Source organism: Halichondria panicea, chromosome 6, assembly GCF_963675165.1.
Source record: "Halichondria panicea chromosome 6, odHalPani1.1, whole genome shotgun sequence".
Lineage (NCBI taxonomy): Eukaryota > Metazoa > Porifera > Demospongiae > Suberitida > Halichondriidae > Halichondria > Halichondria panicea.
The window spans coordinates 377,651-400,041 of record NC_087382.1 but is presented as its reverse complement, the minus strand read 5'-3'; the positions used below and the strand labels follow the sequence as shown (position 1 = coordinate 400,041).

The 22,391-nt window shown below is 38.6% G+C and overlaps 1 protein-coding gene and 3 long non-coding RNA genes across 7 annotated transcripts; 3 read left to right on the top strand and 1 right to left on the bottom strand.

The window, feature by feature from the left end:
* The first annotated feature begins 42 nt into the window (after positions 1-42).
* LOC135337672 (uncharacterized) lies at positions 43-4,521 on the top strand. The gene is made up of 4 exons (XR_010395223.1): positions 43-224; positions 1,008-1,095; positions 2,792-2,882; positions 4,274-4,521. It is a non-coding gene; the product is annotated as an uncharacterized LOC135337672 (long non-coding RNA).
* Positions 4,522-5,522: 1,001 nt separating this feature from the next.
* Positions 5,523-7,689, bottom strand: LOC135337694 (uncharacterized). Its single transcript, XR_010395253.1, has 4 exons — positions 6,926-7,689; positions 6,485-6,835; positions 6,179-6,401; positions 5,523-6,018 (listed from the first exon to the last, which is right to left on the bottom strand). It is a non-coding gene; the product is annotated as an uncharacterized LOC135337694 (long non-coding RNA).
* A 74-nt stretch (positions 7,690-7,763) lies between these two features.
* On the top strand, positions 7,764-10,706 carry LOC135337642 (uncharacterized). Of its 4 annotated transcripts, none has more exons than XM_064533611.1 (9): positions 7,764-7,866; positions 7,923-8,130; positions 8,181-8,338; positions 8,447-8,605; positions 8,660-8,857; positions 8,915-9,090; positions 9,181-9,689; positions 9,753-10,056; positions 10,269-10,704. In XM_064533611.1, the coding sequence occupies exons 1-5, from the start codon at positions 7,807-7,809 to the stop codon at positions 8,837-8,839; spliced, it is 765 nt and encodes a 254-aa protein (XP_064389681.1). In that variant the 5' UTR covers positions 7,764-7,806; the 3' UTR covers positions 8,840-8,857; positions 8,915-9,090; positions 9,181-9,689; positions 9,753-10,056; positions 10,269-10,704. The 4 variants fall into 4 exon arrangements, 3 of the variants coding, with proteins under 3 accessions (XP_064389681.1, XP_064389682.1, XP_064389680.1); XM_064533612.1 differs by having other exon boundaries at positions 9,753-9,860; positions 10,269-10,702; XM_064533610.1 differs by having other exon boundaries at positions 9,753-10,705.
* Positions 10,707-20,062: 9,356 nt separating this feature from the next.
* On the top strand, positions 20,063-21,714 carry LOC135337691 (uncharacterized). The gene is made up of 2 exons (XR_010395249.1): positions 20,063-20,563; positions 21,494-21,714. It is a non-coding gene; the product is annotated as an uncharacterized LOC135337691 (long non-coding RNA).
* The last annotated feature ends 677 nt before the right edge of the window (positions 21,715-22,391 follow it).

Sequence of the window (22,391 nt, the reverse complement as noted above, 5' to 3'; positions counted from 1 at the left end):
CTATGGCTAAATGGACTGTGCTAAATGTAATGGGTGTGCTGAAACAGGTAAACATGCTAATTCAGCACAGTGCTGTTTTCAGTACCAAATAAGGGCATGCAGTACAACAGATGTGCAGCTGCATAGCAACACAAAGATTTTTTTTTTTTGCTGTTCTTGCAAAGAAGAAAAGAAGTTGAGTTTAGACATGGTTTGAGAGCTGTTTGACAAAACTGTGGAACTAGGTAAGTTTCCCTCAACATGCTGAACAATACTGTACAATGTAATAATATTGCACAGCTATTGTATTGTACCAGGTGTCGTACAGTACACAAGGGAGCATCTGTACAATGTAATTGCACAGCTATTGTATTGTACCAGGTGTCTTACAGTACACAGGGGAGCATCTGTACAATGTAATTGCACAGCTATTGTATTGTACCAGGTGTCTTACAGTACACAGGGGAGCATCTGTACAATGTAATTGCACAGCTATTGTATTGTACCAGGTGTCTTACAGTACACAAGGGAGCATCTGTACAATGTAATTGCACAGCTATTGTATTGTACCAGGTGTCATACAGTACACAGGGGAACATCTGTACAATGTAATTGCACAGCTATTGTATTGTGCCAGGTGTCATACAGTACACAGGGGAACATCTGTACAATGTAATTGCACAGCTATTGTATTGTACCAGGTGTCATACAGTACACAGGGGAGCATCTGTACAATGTAATTGCACAGCTATTGTATAATAATTATTGTACCAATTGTACCAGGGTGTCATACAGTACACAGGGGGAGTATCTCCCCCCTGGCTCCAACCTCCCCCCCCCCCTAAAATTTGCATTCAGGTATTAGTAATGTTGTATGACTGAGTATCCATAGCCTGTATAGCTACTAACCAGGGTATTGAAATAACATGCAGTTGACTTTTTTTAAAAGAATGCCTTATATTTCCCCCCTCTACTTTAAAATCCTGTATGACACCCTGTAATAACTCTACAATATAATAATTATGCAGGAAGGACAAGCAAGTAAAAGGTTGAATGGGGCTCAACAAAGTGGAGACCAATTGAAGTCTATATTGCCCAAGTTTCATAGCACAATAAGTGAGTTATTTACTTCTTCTAATGAAAGCACCGCGGGTGCTGATGCCTCGGTGGAGATGCCAAAGCTACATAACATAAAACTACTAATAGCTAGCTTTTATACACACATTGATTGATGATAATTCTTTTTGCTGCGCATGCAATCGCAGGGAAACTCAAATAGTGGGTAGTGATCGACCCATGATTGTTGTAAAACGATTGATGCCTAAAGCTAAAATTAATGGCTGTAAGTCAGCAGAGCCTTGCAGCTCTCTTCTCACTAGCGTTTAAGTGCAGAACTAACTACTAAGTAGAGTAGCAACACTCGGTGAATGAGTTTTGCTACGGACTCTTCTGAAAAGGCTGCAATGGCATTCCAAGTAGGCATAACTCGAGAACGAAGCTTTATTTTGCAAATTCACAAATAGCAAGCCAAGAAAACATGACTAGAAGCCTATAGAAACTCTTACTTGCACTTCATTGATCCTTGAGCAGCTGAAATAGTCTACACACACACACACACACACACACACAAACACACTACCGTATACCTCGCTTGTGCATGCGCACCGCGAGGCATAATTACAGCGCCACTCTAATTGAAGAGCCAAATTCACAAAATAAATTATCCAATTAAGGCCAAATTGCTAGCGCTTACATTAGAAATAACGCATCCTTAATTCGAGGCTACATTTACAACTGATCTGATAGCTTCGTGGAAACAGCTATACTATATATAGTACTCTACGTTGCTAAGCACTACTCTAAATAATATTTTAAGTCCCAAACTGGAATTATGGTTTTCTTGTTCTATTTGTGCGCCACTGAAAATCTTTAGCAGCACTGTAATTAGAAGAAAGACGGTATAGTAAGTGTGTTTGTTTGTGTGTGTATTTTCACTTAGATGCCATGGCGCTGCGTTTACAGCTAGCTAGGATAGATAGCCTCAGCAAAAAAAAGTGATTTGTTTTGACAGATTTTCAAATGGTAAAAAGCTTAGTTGGGTAAAAGCTAAGAAGTACAAATTAAACCTTGTACACACATGCATTGAAGCTAGCTAAATACAGTTTCATTTTGAAGCTTGATACATCAAATGCGCACTATACAGCCACGCTTGAGTTCTGGCTTCTTTACTGTGAGACTACTCTGGTCCCGCCCGGTGAATGTCCGGAGCGCTATAGCTATTTGTTAACACATAAAGCTTAGTTCCATTGCATGCATGTCTGACCAAGAACCACTGCCGTTTTCGACTGTACTTGTCATAGCGTACGTTGCACTATTATTGTATAGATGCAGTCAATATAAGTTCCGTTTATGTAGTACGCCAGTACGTTTACACTGTATTAAAAGCGTTGCAATTTACCGTTGCACGTTGCAAGTATACATTTTGCAAAAAAAACAAACAAAGAGACAATCTTAGTCACCTCGATCGAGTATCGTAGCTAGACTAGTTACTTAGCTATATGCTGTACATACTTGATGCTATGTTTCAATATATTGATTTATAATTATTGTACATACTAGATCTACTGCTTTTCACGTGTATATACATTATAGTTGTGAGACACCAACTGCCCAGAGGGAAACCACGCCATTCGCAAAAATATGCCTAATTCCCTCTCACGTCTAAAGTTCTTTCAAAATGGTGGTCGTACTTTTTTGAAGGTACTATAATTAATTATTGTTGTAAGAATTGATGTGAAAAAACATATTGCAGGATGATGTTGAAAGTGACACATGTTGGAGAGAGCATTATACTGGACACCCTTGTATGACCACACCACTGTAAAGTATCGACACAATTGGAGGTATGTATTATTATGCTGCTGTATTGCCACAATGTTTTAGGTATAGTAGCTTCACCCAAAAAAACAATTGCAACAGTATACCATACTTATCTGACTTAGTTATCTGTCTATATACGTATACAGCGGTCAATATCCCATTCCGTTTGCGTAGTACGTTTAAAGTGTTTCCATTTTGATAAGTACTGTATTAAAAGCGTATTTTACTGTACCGTTGCTATATACCATTGCACTTTACAAATGCGGTGTGCTGTGTTTTTGAATACAAAGCGACAATCTTCTAGTAACATAACATCCAGCTAAATTTTGCTTAGCTATAAGCCTATAGTTCTACATAGATCTAACAAAGAAATATAACGCACCATTCACCGCACTATAATACAAAGCTAGCAAGCTGCAAAAGTTCATGATAACTATAGCTGCATGGGTGACCAAAGTAATTTTAACAACAGAAAAAAGCTCTTATCTTGAGCGTCCTTTTTAGCGTTTAATTTGCGCTGTATCAGTGTATATTATGCACGTACTACGTAAACGGAACGGGGATTTTATATATAAGTTCATAATTGATAAAAATTGCTGCTACAGAAATCCCAAATTTCCTTGTGCGCAAAACGATTTTTGAAACAGTTCTATTGATATAATAATTTATATGACAACGCAGTTTAATTAAACTTTTATATCGTTTCGGATTAAGCTTTATATGCAGCTCTTTTCTGACAATTAAGGGAAGGCTTGTAGTGGATTATATTTGTTGTTTAGCCCTTACAACGAGTATTGTCAGTGGAAGACAACTTCTCAATCTGCTCTCTGTACGAGATAATTGATGGGCCCAAATATTGATGCTGCTCTATAATAGCACAATAAGAACTCATTTGCATTATTATAGTCTCACAAACTTAATTGTGCGTAAAAACGACTATAATGTCTTACTAAGAGTTCATTAGGAAGAGTACGCAACTCCGCTAACCGTAGTAAGCATTCTGTCTAACCTACGTCACAACCACATGCTGTTGCCACTAATTTTATTCATTGCTTTTCCTTATCAGCATTGTTATTGTATCTCAAGTGACTGTGGTTACATGCAATAGTGAGTTTGCCTCCTGTGTACAGATTATTGGTGTTGCGTACTCTTCCTCTTGGTCTTACCTGTGTTATATGACTCTTTCTGTAGCAAGAATTCTTTGCTTTTGGCTCATGTACTTTTTCATGTATTGGCATTTGTCATGGATCACAGCAAATACTTTTCTTATTTCGCCCCATAATAATTATAAGTTTCATCGCAATGCATACTTTGTTCATGCTATGACTGATGTTATGTACCTAATCTATATCTTATACTTGGTTATAATTCTACTGGCTTTTATGTGACATATTTTTCTACTTCACGCATGTAGGTGATGCTGAGAAGTCAAAGGCAGTATCTTGCAATTGCAGTGATCTGAGTGCAGACTTGCTATGTTTAACTATGTTAAAAGAAACCTTTCACTTTTGTATGTCCTTATCGTTTGTTTAGATACAATTTTAATACTGAATTGATGTATTGTTGTTTTTAATGTTTGAAATTAATTTAGCACAATACAATCAGCACACATGTGCCGGTTTTGACACAGTAAAAATGACATATACTAATTTGACACCCGTGTTAGTGTGTTAATTTTTGGGAAAGCAGTTTGACACGTGTTTGCATGCTAAATTGACACCTTTCATTTATGTGTGCAGTTGTAACATTAGTGATACCTTATTTGTTACTATTATAAACGGGTACTAATTTTAGCAAATTTTAGCGAATTTGTAATTAACGCTAAATTAAGTATGCGCTAATAATAAAATGCAATTAAAAAATTATGATAAATTTTTTTTCTTTTTTTCTGATGTACTTCATAGTCCACTACTCGTCTATAATAGTAACATTAAGGTAATCATCACCATGTTATTCATTGCAAATTTGATTTCACAGCATCTTAAGTCGGTCATTAGCATAGACAACTTCACGGCAATTTGTCCATGATTGCGACAGGTACATGTTAGTTGCTACACCTTGACTATAGGTAGCAGAAACATGTCTAGGTATAGCTGCTGTAACTCCTATATGAAATAATTATTGGAGACATGCATGCCTGTCAGTGTACAACCATGCATTAACTATAATGCATGCACGTACTATCTTAATTGTGTACGTGAAACCCCTATATTACCATGCAGTAACGACCTACTTCTATATATAATAGGTAATTAAGGCTATAAATCAGTAGTTTTTAGTAGATCAAAGAGATGATGCATGGTAGGCTATAATGGTAGGCTATAACTTAACTACATGCATGCAATAATTATATATACCTAAATCTCAGTTATATAACTGATAGTATAATTATGTATACTTGGCCCTCAACAAATTAAGTTTGCATGTTGTTCCTCAGAGGCGCCCGTTTAAAGGGTACGTTCCATGCATGCATGCATGCATGCACACACATAAATGAAAGGTGTTAATTTAGCATGCAAACGCGTGTCAAACTGCTTTCCCAAAAATTAACACATTAACACGGGTGTCAAATTAATATATGTCATTTTTACTGTGTCAAAACTGAAACATGCTGTAACTTTTGGTGTGTCGAACAGAGGTATGTCATTTTAAAACGTCACGGTTACAAGAATATGACCATAATATATAAATAAAAATACACAAAATGAACGCAGGAATTATACATAATTGTCAAGCGAAACTGAATATAACATAATCATAATTGGATATATACAACTGTATACAGTCAGTAAATAACTAGGTAACTAACTTGGTAACAGTAAATGTACAGTTGGGGTAACTAATGTTGATCTAGCGAGTTTGTGAATGATGAGTACCTCACTGTTTTTTTTACAGATGTCTCTTTCACACCCATCAACACTTCCTGTATGAAGAAAAGGAGACCAGAGGCAGGTGATGGCTTGGGGTAACTGACGTAGAAGGCGTAGTATGTTGCGAACAAGCTGATGATCGAGTCAATAACACTGTCGCCCAATACTTCAAACAGAACCTTTCCTTTACCAAGGATGAACGCTTGCATGCCATTCATGTTCTTGTCAGCAAAAATTGCAAGCCTTGGCTCGTCTTTTCAGCTGTCACTTCCTCAATATCAGTCCTGACCTGCAACAAATAAGAGTTAAATTTGAGGTGTGCTTCCACAATAATGACATATGAAAGGAATTACTGTGTTACTGCATCCGTATAGCCGGTAATTTTCGGGAGACAAAATATTTGATTACCAGCTATAATTATGCGTATATACGTTGTTGTTTTTACTTACTTGATACAAAGTAAAAGCAGCTGCAGCTTTAGAGCCTACTCTTGCGGGCCTGAGTTGTGTGTCAATGAACAGAAGTGCCTTGTAGCTCCGAGTTTCTTCAGAGTAATCAGTGGGCACTTCACCATCCATTTTCAGCAGAGTTGGAACAATCCTAGTCCAAGAATCTCTGATTCGAGAGATGGATTTCTCCCCACACATTAGCGTGAACTCCATGAAATAACACCTATAACATTTCAAGACTCAATAAATAACCAAGAAAACATTAGTTATGGTTAAATAAACAATTTAAAGAGCTAACGCACTTACCCATTGATTCCTTGTGAAGAAAGGATATGTCAAAAGAAGAATTGACATCTTGTCACCTGAATCTCCAATTCTCTTCCTTCTTTGTTGGTGCGTCTCCCTTATTAACTGTGTAATTGCTGCGTTGTTAGGCGCTTTCTTGGTGAATTGGTCGCACAACCGACCGTGGTTTCAATCGTATGCACATTTGTCCACACTGATAACGGAGTCTTGGCCAGGAGCGGCTTCAGCTGGCTTTGCTGCAATTATTTGCACTAAGTGCGCCTTTTCTGTCTTCAGAGGTTTGATTGCTGACGGTACTGACCTCCTTCTCCGATTTCGGAAGAACATAGTAACCTGTTGCTTCACTGTATGCTGCATGTTGTATGATTAATTATATAGCTATGAAATTTGCAATTATGTGTATAATACATGCATGCATTGTTATTATTATATAATACTCACCCAATAGCATCCGTTAATTACAATCTTGTTTCGTAGCTGCTCAAAGCTATTACACAAAACCTTAGCCATTTCATCGTACTGATTTCCCTTCGGATTCGGGCAAAGACCATAATAGAAGAGGGAAGCTTCTCGTATTAATGCTAGTTTGTCTTTTCCGTAAATTTGTTTCTCTTTTATTGCTCTGTTTACTCTCTCACTGAATACTGGTGGAAGTGGGCACGGAGTTGGTAGGGTCTTCGTAGGTGCTGCCAGCACCAGTGGGCAAGGAGTTGGTAGGGTCTTTGTAGGTGCTGCCAGCACTTCGTACTCTTCTGTCCGTGGCTTTTTAGCAGGTGGTTCAGCTGCTTCATCACTTCTTGCAGGCAGCATTGCTAGAGGATAGTTGGCCACAGCTTCGTCATCAAAATCCCCCATGTTGTAATCCTCTATCAGATTATAGCTGGCACTCATTTGACGTATCGTACCACTCATGGAGCAATTTTCCTGTAGTTATAAAATAATGTATATATAATATAAATTATGTCTCAAACTTAACACCACAGAATAAGGGTATTTCGTGGCAAAAAAATTGCGGATACAAAGCATTAACACTTTGTTCAATCAAAGCACCGCAGGTGCTAATGACTCGGTGGAGGTGCCAAAGCTGCATAACATAAAACTACTAATAGCTAGCTTTTATACACACATTGATTATAATTATCATGATGAACATCTTTAATTTTGCTGCATGCAATCAACCGTAATGATCAACCATGATTGTTGTTAAAAATGATCGATGCCAAAAGTTCAAGTCTAAAATTATGGCTGCAAGTGGGTGAATGACCGCGGCAAGATAGTCTCGAATACCCGCCTCAACCTTAGTATTCGAGACTAACGGCAAGATGCATCTGAAGGAGGTTGAGGCTAAGGGGTACTACATTGATCTCTGGGAGAGCTTGAAGGTTTGTGCTATTTACCAACTCAATCACTGGTTTTATTTTTATAACTTAATTGTCAGAGTTTGCTATCAAATCCTGCTGTTAGAGAAGAGATCATTGGAAAAAGTCATGTCAGTACAGATGGTATATCATGCGCGATATCTGTGATGGGGACTTTGTTAAGAAACATCCTGCATGTCTTTCGAGCACATCCAGATGGTTTACAGTATCATGATGACATTGAAGTTTGTAATCCTCTCGGAACCAGTGCTGGAGTTCATAAGCTTGGTGAGAATTGCATTATATGTTGGTTTATACCTTTTTATAATGACATGTAGGTGTGTTTTACTATACATTGGGAAACATAAGACCAGTGTTTCGATCATCGCTCCAAGCTATTCAACTACTTGGAGTGGCTAAGTCATCGGACATGAATCAGAGTGCACGTGATATCCTCCTCAGAAACTTTGTTCAATGTATGAAATTGCTTTCAACAGTAAGTGTTGCTGGTAGTTTTCTTTTTTTTAACATTACTGTGACGTACCTATGATAATGGATGTCTCGTGTGTATGCAGTTATGTACATTTCAGATATGCTATTGCAGGATGAAGGATACAGGTTAGAGCTAGACTCAGGTGTGGTAGTACTTCATGGAGCTGTCGTCTGTCTCTGTGGTGACATACCTGCTAGTAATTTTCTTGGAGGGTTTGCGCTACGGAAATGCAGGCAGTGTCTTTGTTCGAAGGAAGATTTAAAAGATAATGTGTGAGTTAAAAAACCACTGGTGCTAATTGTATTAATTTTTAACTACTTATAGTTTCATGTTGGTGCGTATACCCTGAGAGACTCTCATAGTCACAACCATTACTGTCAGCTAGTGGAAAGTGATGTGAATGGATGTTTGGGGTACTCAACTACGTATGGAGTGAATAATGCGAGCATTCTTCTGGACATTCCATTCTTTGATGTCACCAAATGTCTTCCGTACGACATATAATGCACACAATATTTGAAGGTAAAAATTCATTCAATAGCACGCAAATATGAGTACATTATTGCTTCTGTTCATTAGGTGTTGCTCCACGTCTCCTCAAAGAGCTTCTTGTTACTTTTATCAATATTAAGAAGTACTCACCTTGTCAGAGCTCAACCAGTCTCTTGCATCCCACCATTACGGATATTCAGAGCTTGACACCAAACCAAACACAATTGCTGGGTCGACGATGGAGTATCATATCAAACAGAAAGGTGAATGTTCATATCATTAAACATTTTTCCCACTTTTGTACAATGCTTACTTTCATAATTAAAAAGCACATAAATCATCATCACACGCAGCTTCTCAGATGAAAGCACTGATCCGATTATTCCCGTTTATCATGGGGGGCTTTGTTCCAGAGGGCGATGAACACTGGGGTCTTCTCCTAACTCTGTGGGATATCTGCACAATGGTGACCGCATTTGTGGTTACAGAGGCAGATGCTTCTGATCTGGCATGGAAAGTAGAGTTGTTGCTAGAAACATATGTGCAACTCTATCCAAACTCGCCCTATGTTCCAAAGATGCATTATCTTCTGCATCTACCTGACGAACTATTAAAATGTCTAAATTAATGCATAAAGTATATACTTTATTTCATTAGATTTGGTCCACCGCGAAACACATGGTGTATGCGGTTTGAATCCAAGAATAAGGAGTTAAAAGGTTTCACCTCAAACTGCTTTAAGAATGTCCCATACAGTGTGAGTGTCCGACACCAGCAGAGGTCTTGTCACCTTCTAGCAGTGCGTCCTGGACAAGAGATGTCAAATTTCTTGTACAAATTAAGGAGATGAATGTATCCTCAGGTAAATTTCTATTGCTGTTTGTAAATACAGAATAATTATTACTTTGGAGCTAACTTTTCCTAGGAAAATCTGTCATTTTGGACAATGATCTGGTAGCACCGGTTTCACAACTGTATGGATTGGACTACCCTCAGCTGCCACTTGTTGCTTATCCGTTAACTTTCACAACAAGTTTGTACCAGTGTATACATTTTTAATTGTTACGATGTCAGCAAACAAACCCACAGTATTCTGTTTAAAACAACAGTAACTATGAAACCATTACAATGCTCTTCAGTCTTGTTTTCACTACAAACCTTCGATCAGTTTGAAACTATCTGACTTTGCACTTCAACACTTTTGTCCAACCTCTTCATTAATTAGTTTGGTACGTGCCTTTTAGAAGTATAGACATCCCTTACCTCCATTACAGAAGTTGTTGCTATAATTATATGGTACGTACTGTGTTCATGCACTCAAACCAGATATAGACTTTTAGTGGCTTGAGCAAAGCGATTTGCTAATCACAGAAGTTTGGTCACATACAAACTCGTGTTGTAATAGTATATATTAGTATAACTGAATTAATTATCTTTGCAGGCCAAACTTTGTAAAGATCCATGGTGTTCGGTACACTCAGAACTCCGTTATTCGTATCAAAGATCATGGCACCATCATTTCGGCTGAACATACTCATTTTACTTATTGCATTATTCAAGATATTTATGTCATAGAAGATAATAAGGTCAGGCAGCTCGAAGTAGTTGATAATACCCCTCACTTGAGAAGCACCTGTTTAGAACTTTCAGAAACCATTTCATCATTAACTTATGATGATTTTTATTCTCACGGTATTCTACATAATTATGAAGACAAAAGGAGATCAACTCTACATAATCGAAAAGGACACTTGTATTTTTAAACGGACAACATTTTTTTCTTTACTAAGTTGATGGCACACTACTATAATTATAATTATATATATACATGTATCATGATGAGTTTTCTGATTGAGAAGAGTTATAACAATTATAATGCAATATACAAGAACAATAATAATTCATTGTCAAAAATGTAGATATAATAATAGCTAGGACATCCAATTAATACTGCTAGCTGATCGACTATACTGTGACAGTCCATACCCTCAACCTTCCTGTATAAGTGTGTGTGCACATGTATATACTATTATGTGTGTGTGACGTACTCTACAAATACACAAAATGTGTGACCAAAAATAATAGTATACAAATCCACTGTGTGTATGTGTTATGGCCAACATGTGGTTTATAACATGTGGTTTATAAATTGTATAGCTACATTTAAATTAAATTGATAGGAAACGTACCGAGTACATGCACACATTGGTATGACAGGGTCCGGTATAAAGAATCAGACAGCTCACTTGGAGGGTGGTTAGGAAGGCCTACCTGCAGCCGGATACACAAAATGTGTGACCAAAAATACATGCTACAATAATCAGTACTCAAATTTGTGTATGTAAATGCCTTGACAACGACTATTATAAAGAATCAGAAGGGAAAAAACAAGTTTAAACAGTTGAAGGGTGGTTAAGAGGGCCTACATGTAGAATAATAGCATACAAATCCACTGCATGTGTATGTGTTATGGCCAAAAATGTGGTTTATAAAATTGTATAGCTACATTTAAATTAAATTGATAGGAAACGTACCGAGTACATCCACACATTGGTATGACAGGGTCCGGTATAAAGAATCAGACAGCTCACTTGGAGGGTAGTTAGGAAGGCCTACCTGCAGATACACAAAATGTGTGACCAAAAATACATGCTACAATAATCAGTCACTCATATTTGTACGTAAATGTGTATGTAAATGCCTTGACAACAACTATTATAAAGAATTAGAAGGGAAAAAAACAAGTTTGAGCAGTTGAAGGGTGGTTAAGAGGGCCTACATGTAGAATAATAGCATACAAATCCACTGTGTGTATGTGTTATGGCCAAAAATGTGGTTTATAAATTGTATGGCTACATTTAAATTAAATTGATAAGAAACGTACTGTATATAGGGAACAGGCACACCTCATAAGTAGTGTCAGTCTGAAGGCCTTGTATGCAGGCAGACTCTTGCACCAAGTTAGAAGAGATTTGATAAGTGAGGCGTCTGAGTTGGTTAGTGTTACATGTAGGAGATGCTACTACCTCATCAGCAGTCACTGTCATGGAGATGGGGGTAGAGACATAGCTAGTCCCACTAAATGGTCACTGCAGTGCATGTACAACCTCCGTCTCAGGGTTATGAGTTTTTAGAGCCCCCGCCCCTAACGAGTACAAACTGGTGGTGGAAGGTCTGGTACCAATATCACTACAAACTGCTCAAGTCAGTCAGTATATAAGTATACTAACTAATAAATGGTGATAGGTTTTACTTATTAAACATAGCTTGGTCTTGGAAACGATTATATGTAAAGTGTGTGTATTTGTTTGTGTTCATAGGTTACTGAGATTAATTGCTATAATTATAAGCTGATGACAGCGTATAGGTTACTGAGATTGCTATTATAAGTTGATGGCATCGTATATTCGCCTGGTGCATGGTGATTCAGAATGAAGTGATAATTCAATTTAAATTCAACATGCAGAACATTTTTTGCGGATCATGAAGTTACCCAAGACATAAGCTAGTTTTTCTTTAGATCTAGATATATACTTGAATTTGTGCATATAGAAGTACAAGTGTATGTGAAATAATAATAGAGAGTTGAGAGTGGGCATGGCAGGAGAGAGCTCCGATAACGTCTGTGTGTATTATTATGATACAGTATTATGCTGTGTCAAAATACTATTTCACTGTCGAAGCATGATCTTGTTGTTGAGTGTTGTCGTCAATTCATTTTCGTTGTTTACAGAGTACGTAGAACTACATCTATTGTTTATATTTCAATGTTATTCTAACTTGTTGACACTGTATGCTTAACTATACACCTGTCCCCTTTTACCATTACTGAATACGTATATATATATAGCGTTACAGCAGCGTTATTGTAGAGGTTAAGCAGATCTAGCTTGCTCAGTGTACAGGAAAAAAATGAGCTGGAAATATAGAGTGAGAAAGTTCTACTCAAAGGGAGCCTACCTTGTGCTAGCTTGGACACTGCTGGTGAGTGCTGCAGCTAGTGCTAGCCATAGCTTAACCCAGTCGGTTTCTACAGACTATCCAGATTGGCTAGGTGCAATACCACTGTCGTTATTTCTGCTCCTAACGTTTTGTCTCGGATTGCTAGCCAATTACAAGCTTCAAGATTACACAATAATAAGGATCGGAATTGTCACCCTATTTTTTGTAACAATGGTTTCCAGCGTATATGTCCTAATCCTTGGTTATAGGCTAGAACACCGCTTTGAAAAGTACAGACTTCTCAATGAAATCGTACTTTGTATAGTGGGGTGTGTGTTTTTGGTGGCGCTGATATGTTTTGTCTGCACACTACAGCTAGGCCTGGATCAGATGCCTGATGCTTCGTCTTCTAGCATCACTAGTTTTATCGCTTGGTATGTGTTCAGTATAAGTGCTGGCATTTGGATTGGGGAGCTTTTGCATGTTGTCTTGAAGGATAATTGTTTCGGATTAGTTGAAGATTTAGTAAGTGTTACCCAGCTTTATAGTTTGTGTGCTGCTTTATTTGCAAGTACTATCCTTGTTCTCGACTTCCTTTTCGCTCAAAGCTGGTTGATTATCGAGCCTAACCAACCAAAATCGTTTACATTGATCTACTGTGTTCTTAAGTTTGCTGTAAAGCACAAGGCTCCTCTCAATCGCAGTGCTCTCACATACTGGGAGGAAGACATACCTTCAAGAATGGACCTAGGAAAGTCGAGATACGGTGGACCATTCACTACAGAACAAGTTGAAGACGTGAAATCAATTCTACGATTGTTTGCTATGAGCCTACCCTTGTGGTTAATGCTGTTTGCACTTGCTTTTAATCCTACATTTCATGGCATTGCACTACAGCATCACATTGTCAAGTTTCCTAATCTCACCACCTGCGAATCTGACATGCTTTTCTCTTTCACATACAGTGGTTATTGGTAGTCTATGATCAATATCTTGATTAATGAATTCTTTTTCTACCCGCTTTTCAGAGATAAATTTCCAAGTATTCTCAAAAGAATCGGTGTTGGTTCCTTCCTTTCTCTGGTTTTGAGTGTAAGTTATATTATTCTAGAATCCTTTCAGGTTTCTCACAGTTTTGAGGCAATCGAATTGATAAAAAGCTTTACATCTTTCGCATTGAGTGGTTTGCTGTCAAATTTTTTTCTGTGTGCAATACTCGAGTTAGTTTGTGCTCAGGCCCCCATACAACATGCGAAGATTATTTGCTGTGTATATGCTTATTAATTATGTGACCGCTTCAATTGCTGGCATTTATGGAAGTGGTGAAATACACCTAACAACTAATACAATGGTGCTAATCATGTTTGGAATCAAGGCCGCTATGAGTCTGCTTGGATTTGTCCTGTACTGCCTCCTGGCTCGCTGGTACAAGAGGAGAGTTAGAGATGAGGACTACAATGCACACAGAGTGGTGGAGGAGGTCTATGATCGATATCTAAATCCAAGCATTACTAATTAAGTAGGCAAGCTATTGCATGGGCGAACGTTACATAGAATTTTAATTTACTTTTGATGCATATGTAGTAAACAATCATCATCTCACCTATAATATTATACTCTTTCTTTGTAAGTATTCAGATTAGTATTCAGATATTCCAATACAATACCAAAAATCCTTGAACTTACTATACAAGTATTAAATGAAAAGCAGTAAATAAGTATAGTGCATGACTGTATGTGGTTACATAGCGCTATACAATACACTGGTACACTTACGTGTATAGTGTATATAAAGTAATATAAAATGTTTATTATAGTATGATCATGGAAAGGTTTGATAGCTGGTCCATTTCAAACTTGCATGGATACCTGCATGATCTCCAAAATATTTCATCGAGTCTTTTGTGTTGCCATCTATAATTATACAGATAATTATTTTAAATCATTTAGGTGAAAAAACGGGGATGATTGTAAAAAAATAATATGTAACATCAAATCTCTGGAAGTAAAGTGTTTTTGGAAAAATTGCTTCTACCAAAAGATAGACCTTAGCTGAAAACTTTACTTGAAATCTCCCTAAGCGAAAAGGCACCTAAAAACACACATAATGGAGTGAAACAGCGTGTGTAAACGATTTTAATCCATGCATAATTATGTTAGCTCGACTATCCACTGATGTTATGCCAGAGTTCCAGACCTTAGCCGACAACGGTTGGTGTTTTTCCTCCCTAAGCTTTAATTTGCTCACTATAACAATTTGTTGTGTTGTAAAAGCAACCACATACCCACCACCTTAAGTTGCCATGGAAACATTTTTGGATATGTTGAAGCTCAAGCATTCACCTACATTTTGGTATCATCAAAATTTCTTAGAAATGTTTTATGTCAAGATATTCACATTAATTTTATGTACCAAAATTCACAAATGTGTGGTATTCTACTCTCTATAGGTTACAGGCACTGTATGTCTATAGTAGCCTCGGCCTGGGGTCGAGGCTATGTCTATAGTCGCATCTTCCAATCTAGGCCGATAACATTTTTAGCGTTCCAAAAATAGTTATGTATGCATGAGAGAGGTGGGTGATTACAGAACAGAACAGAACGAATAATTATAATAATAGTAAATAGTTATGAATCAACCCATTACGTATAAAATTATAGCGTGACATTTTCGAGGCACAATTTAAGTAGTCTCGTGGACCAGTCGATATATTCAGGGTCTGGGTCCGCGAGACTACAATTTAAGTGCCTCGAATGATGTGATATAATGTGTATATATAGCATAATCAGTGACCTATTGATGGCTATTGGGTTTGTTGAAATTAGTTCATCTAGCTGATGGTCTTACCACAAACCAGTGATGGAAGTGACTATGAATACAGGATGCCTTAGTCACTGCATGAGTTACAGCACATCTGGAATTAGACATTAATTTTATGTATGTTACAAACGCCTTACAAAACTATTCATATGATAATGTGTCTACACTCAGTACAAACGTACAAATCTAGTCGGACATCTTAGCCAAAAAGTAGGGGCATGTTAATCCCTGATCATGATGTCAAAACAACAGCAAAATAATCGTATTTATCCATAATTATGTTGGTGGTATTGTGTTGGTATGCCTGTAATGCCATACATATTGTTATAGGGCTGCTCTATAGACTTAATTTCAATAATTTTCTTTTTGAGACACAACAACTTCACATCAAACAATCAGAGCACTGTGGTATGCTAATATCCCCATTTGACATGTTCAGCAATTAAGGAAATCGTCATTGATATATGATAATTGGCAAGGAAACCGTGTCAACTGCACCAGATTACTGACAATGTCGTATAGTCTATTTGCATAGTTATAGTCTTAGCCTCGATTCAAGGCCGATTAAAATACGTATTTTAATCGGCCTTGAATCGAGGCTCAGCTAGTCTAAGATCAGGTTTCCGTATCTATATAATTATATATAATATTATATAAGAATTTCACACACTATCTTTTGCAATAACAACACAAAGTGAAACTGATACACGTAGTACAAAAACGAGTTGAGAAAAGGACAGATTTGATAAGTATAATAGGTATGTTCTGTGTGTTTAAAGTTTCTTGCAGTTGGGATATCATATCCACTGTTCTCCATTTAATAACATACAAACAGTCGAAAACATGTCAGAGTAAAACTTGACTGTCGCGCTACGTCAGGTGTAATTTCTTCACTTTTCTGCTCTGAATCCAATTCCATTTCATCGTCAGCTTCCTTAGAGCAAGTGCTTATACCACTGAACTACAGGTGGAATTTTAGAGCCATAAAAATCATATCTATCGAAGACTGGGCCACCCCGAAAGTTGACAGCGTGATTTTAACAACACTGCATTTCCATTCGCTTAAAGCAATTTCTTTGCAGATAGCCTGAGCCATTCCTTGCTCGCCAGAAATCGAGATTATGCTCCCACGTTCACTCGTCAGAGTCGTGCACACATGTTGCAGATGTCATTGCATGATAAGGTCCAACAAGAAAAGCTGTGCACCCGTTGTCCAATCCACCGACAGCATACTCAGGATAATAGTAAACACTCTCCACTTCTCTCAAACATTCATAGGACTGGGTATCGTAATCTTCGTATTCGTAATCACGCTTTTGTCTGCTTGATTTCTCTATAAATGGGATAAGCGGATCGTCTTCGCTCACAGTAGTCGCAGCCGACCCAAAGCAAGCAGTACCATCGTCTTGGTAATTCATTTCAGTAATGTAGTCGGACATTTCCTTTATAAAATTATCGGGAGGCTTCGCAAAGATGACATCTCCAAGTCTCAAGTGCTTTACCCATCCCAAAGATGATTGTTCACTGCCTTTGATAGCTACTGCAGCACTGTACTGCATGCAGTGTGCAGTACATAAGACAACTACTGCTACATAAAATTGCATCTTGAAATTCAGCATCTGGTAATAATGCCTCGGTGCGCATGCGCAAGCAAGGTATACGGTAGTGTGTTTGTGTGTCTGTGTGTGTCTGTGTAGACTGCTACAGCTGCTCAAGGATGAATCAAGTGCAAGTAAGAGTTTCTATAGGCTTCTAGTCTTGTTTACTTGGATTTTAATTCGTGGATTTGCAAAAAATGCTTCGTTCTCGAGTTACCGTACTTATTCGATTTAAAGCGACACTTTACGAAGCCAAAGGTCGTTTCTTTTGGAGGTTGAAAAATTATGTTGAAGTCCTGGTGTCGCATATTTAGAGGGTCGCATCTAATTGGAGGTTATTCTACTGTCCTCGATTATAGGACGCTTAAATTACATTTCTTGCGGCCTGGAATCGAGGCTGTGATTTGACCTCTATTTAGGACGCGACATAAAAAAATAATTGTGAAGCAATTTGAGAAAACCAAAGGAAGGGGATTGGAAACGAAAATGTTTGCGTGAAACACTCCGCGTTATAGGGTGTGGCTAAAACTACATTTATAGTCAGCATGCTCATTACCTATCTTGCTGCCATACAATGTGTTGTACATAGAAATGGTGAAATTGTTAATGTTGATTATTCTAAAAAGTAAAGAGAATTTAGCTCTAAAAGGTAGACTAAGCAACGCAGCCACTATCACTAAACAAATAAATGCTATACAAGAAGGAATAGCTCTTACTATGAAGTCGTGGGAGGTCAAGGCCCGTGGTGTCTCTAAAAGTATACTAAAGCAGTTTGAAGGACTATACTGCAAACGTTTATGAACAGTACAGCTTATCCATAGCATGAAACCATCCTATATAGCACTTAGATACATAATAACCAAGTCAAGCAATGTCCTTTGCTGTTTAGGTTTCACAGCAGGGAAAGAGAAAAGTTGACATGGAGTATTTCAAGCTAAACTCAACAAAAAGTAAAAACAGAGTAAAGACAAGGGACTTAGAGCTTGTCAGTGGTGTAAACTTACTTCTCTAGAGTACCTCCCAGCTTCTGAGTGATCGATAGTGGATAGGAGAGCTAGAAACAGTTGAAATACAACCTGAGTACGGTAAAAACTAAAATATTCGCGAGCGCGAAATCATAAACGCGGAGTGTTTCACCAATTTACACAGGGCGGCCCGGTGTCATAAAATTTTAGGCCCCCCATTAACAGCGCAACAGCGGTAACGTTATGTGACAGTGCATTCTCAAAATACACCAATACAGTCTTCTATGGTCTTCACAGTCTATGCAGTGCCAGTTACTGAATGCAGCTCTCCTCACACACACATTTCATGCATGTACAGTAGTATACCACTGGTCTCACAGCCATCACACTGCACCATGTCATTCTATGAATCAGGCCTCATGCAGCACGAAGCACATAGGTGCCAACTGTCCCGAATTGGTCAGGACTGTCCAAGATTACCCTTGTCCCGAAAGGAAACTGCTATTGTGATTCCACCATGATACAACAGTTTCTCTCTTGACTTCTATCTGTGATTCCACATTACTTGAGAGCTGAGCCAGTGATGCTATTGGAGCATCCTCACAACAATTTACATCTTCTATGTATAGGAAAACATGGAGGAAGATATAAATTGTTGTCTTTGCACTGAAATTGTGTGTTTTATACTTTTTGTCCTGAAATTTGGCTAAGAAAGTAAGCACGAAGTTGCAAATATGGCGATTGCTATGCAACAACATCGATTGTCTTCCAGGCAGATCCAACATTGCAGAGCTGCATCAAAGCATTTAACTCTTATAGGTAAAGCATGAGTAACTTGAAAGGTAAATCTTCCTTCACTTTGATAGAATAATAATGCAAACATTTTTGCTAGTTTGATACAGAGTCTTTGCATGCATGCAGTCTCTTTGATGCTTTGTCAACTAATAGAGCTAACCTTACCATATAAATTATTATTATATCTCTTTGACTTTGTTCTATCATACAGTAGATACACGAAAGAAAGGGATAGGCAACGCCCCACGTGATGCTAGGTAAATGCAGTGTGTGACGTCACACCTCTGGTTGGAGGCGAGTTGCACTCAAGAAAGTACACAATGATCCCTATATCTGCTTATTTTTCTCGTAGGGGGCCTAAAAGAGAAATTCAAAGCAATCAGGCATCATGCACACATACACCCAGCACTACTGATAGCTACAGTTGCTATGTTAGTGCCGAGCTTTCTTTTATTCAGCTTGATTTGTGTGAAAAAATACCGATTTGTCAGTTTATGTACCTATATTTCCAATATGAAATAATTTTATAACATGTACGTTTCACAGAATTAAAGTGTGTTTATAACTGCATGGAACAAAGCATATTTTCCAGCTCTCAATGCAGTGAAGTAGTAGTAGCACCATGAAACGTTTGTCCGAAGTCCAGAAAGTTTGCGTACCTCTCCTGCTCTTACTGTACATGGTAATGTAGTTTAAAGTGCTCTAAGACACAGTTTAGGTATTAGAAAGTGGAACACAAGTATCTTTATCTGTATTGTGTGATCGAAGAGATGGCATTTGAAGGACTTGGGAACAGACCTGTTATGGTTTGTAGAGTGTACTGACACCCCCTTTGGAGCTCACTTTCTCATCACTTTGCATATAGTAGCTCTAAAAGATTAATAGCCTATGTCTAAGTGTATCTGGTGTCTCCTCAAGAGCACAGTTTGCTATAATACTAAAAACTATTAATATCTTTACTGCATTTTGAGTGTACACACCCCTTTTTGCTCATTACACGCCCCTTTTTAGCAACTCGCCTCATCCAACGGAAGTGCTGGGTGTTGCCAAGGGCGTATACAGAGAAGAGGGCATGCAACTCGCCCCATTCTCAGAATCATCCGACTTCGTATTGAGCTATTTTTATATAGAACTGCCCACAAAAACGCCCACGCGTAACCTTTGACCGCACAAGGTAAATCAAAGTATTTTTTATATCTGTGCCAGCTAGCTAGCTCGATTGCAGCATAGTAAAACTAGTTCTCAGCAGCAGTATGGCTTGTACTAGCAGTGTCAAAGGCAAAGGCAAACCATCCAACAGTTGCAACTCCAAGAAGATGAAACCTAGGTACAATAATCTGTCTTCCTGAGTCTCTGGTACTTCTTAACAATGCGCCCAGCACTCAACTTCATGCTCGAAGGGGTTGTCTTGGACCTGGCTGGACTAGGACTGGTCATGACACTTCTCTAAAATAATACTGCACTGTTAGCTAGCTAGCTAGGCAGCTCTGATGTACACGCCCATAATTATAACTCCGTAAACAACACCGCCCACTTGTTCACGTCCGTATACTGGATTCTATTTTTAGCATATCCGGTCTCTGATACGAAGTCGGATGAGTACGTAGGATACACAGTGAGTTGCATGCCCTCTTCTCTGTATACGCCCTTGGTGTTGCCTATCCTTTCTTTCGTGTATCTATGGTTCTATCTAGTTGGGCGGAGCCCGACCGTCCCTGACGGGAGGTCGGGTTGCAAGCCTATCTGGGATTTGTTCTGCGCATTATGTAGTACTGCTATGAATATTATTATTCTCAAGTGGGTGTTAACCGACTTGAGACGTGTAAACCACAAGGATGGCACAGCAATACTGCATGCGGTTTTGCAACTAGATGCAAGCGGAAGTGTAACCAAGCCACGTGAAAAATGCTGCAATCTGATAGGGCGCCACTATAGTGGCGCTAGAACAAATCCCAGATAGGCTTGCAACCCGACCTCCCGTCAGGGACGGTCGGGCTCCGCCCAACTAGGTTCTATCGTGCAGAAAAGGATAGCAGAAGAGGGGGGCCTAATCTCACAGTGGGGGGCCCAGGGGGGGCCTAAACTGTTAACATTCTAGGCCCAGGGGGGCCCCCCATGTTTACACCCCCCAGGGCCTAGAATTTTAATATTTTGGGCCCCCCAGGCCTAGAATGTTAACAGTTTAGGCCCCCCAGGGGGTCCATTTGTTAAAATTCTAGGCCCCCTCTTTTCTGCTATCCTTCGATAGAACAAAGATGGACGAACTCAAAGAGATATAATATAATTGGTAAGGTTAGCTCTATTAGTTGACAAAGCATCAAAGAGACATGCATGCAAAAACTTTGTATAAAAAGTACTAACAAAATATTAGCAAAAATGTTAGCTATCAAAGTGAAGGAAGATTTACCTTTAAGTTACTCATGCTCATTACCTATATAAGAGCTTTGATGCATGCAGCTCTGCAATGTTGGATCTGCCTGCATGTAAGACAATCGATGTTGTGCATATAGCTATCACCATAACATTATTTGCAACTTTATGCTAGGTTCGCCATTCCAACTTTCCCAGCAGGACAAAACATGGTAGCGTTATCCCCGAACGGCTGGCTGCCAAAGAAGGCGAAATTTTGTGAATTCACAATAATTATAAAGCACACGATTTTCAGTGCAAAGACAACAATTCATATCTTCTTCCATATGTTTTCCTAGATCGATGTAAATTGTTGTGTATATGCTCCAGTGCAGTATATAGCATCACTATCTCAGCTCTCAATATGGAACCATATAAAGAGAAGAGAGAAACTCTTTTATCTATGGTGGAATACATGCATGTAATAAGTGCACTAGTAAGTGAGCCCTGCCCACTTGTTAGACTGATCAGCTAGTTTCTCTTGTGTAAAGCTCATTAATTGTTTGAAGATTCTAGTAGTCCAGGCTTGATAAGCTTTTTGGAGTAACCCAGCTGCTCAGAAGCAGCAACCTTGAAAATCCGGGATATATGAGGTGAATAGCAGTTTCCTTTGTAATCTGACTGACCAATTCGGGACAGTTGGGCCCCTATGTGCTTCGTGCTGCATGAGAACTGATTCATGGAATGCATGGTGCTGCGATGGCTGTGTCACAGCCTGTGACGACCAGTTGCATGAAATCAATGTGTGTGTGTGTGAGGAGAGCTTCATTCAGCAACTGTCACTGCATAGACTGTAAATACTGTATTATATACTAATATAGCTGGTTTTATGTTGTTGTACTTTTGAGAATACACATTCAATGCTAATAATAATGTACTGCTGTTAATGTTGCGCTGGTAATGGGGGGGCCTAAACTTTTAAGAGGGGGCCTAGAATGTTAAAATTCTAGGCCCGGGGCGGCCCAATCTCATGGGGGGCCTAAAATTTTATGACACCGTTCGTTTCCAATCTCCTTCCTATGAGAAAACAGACC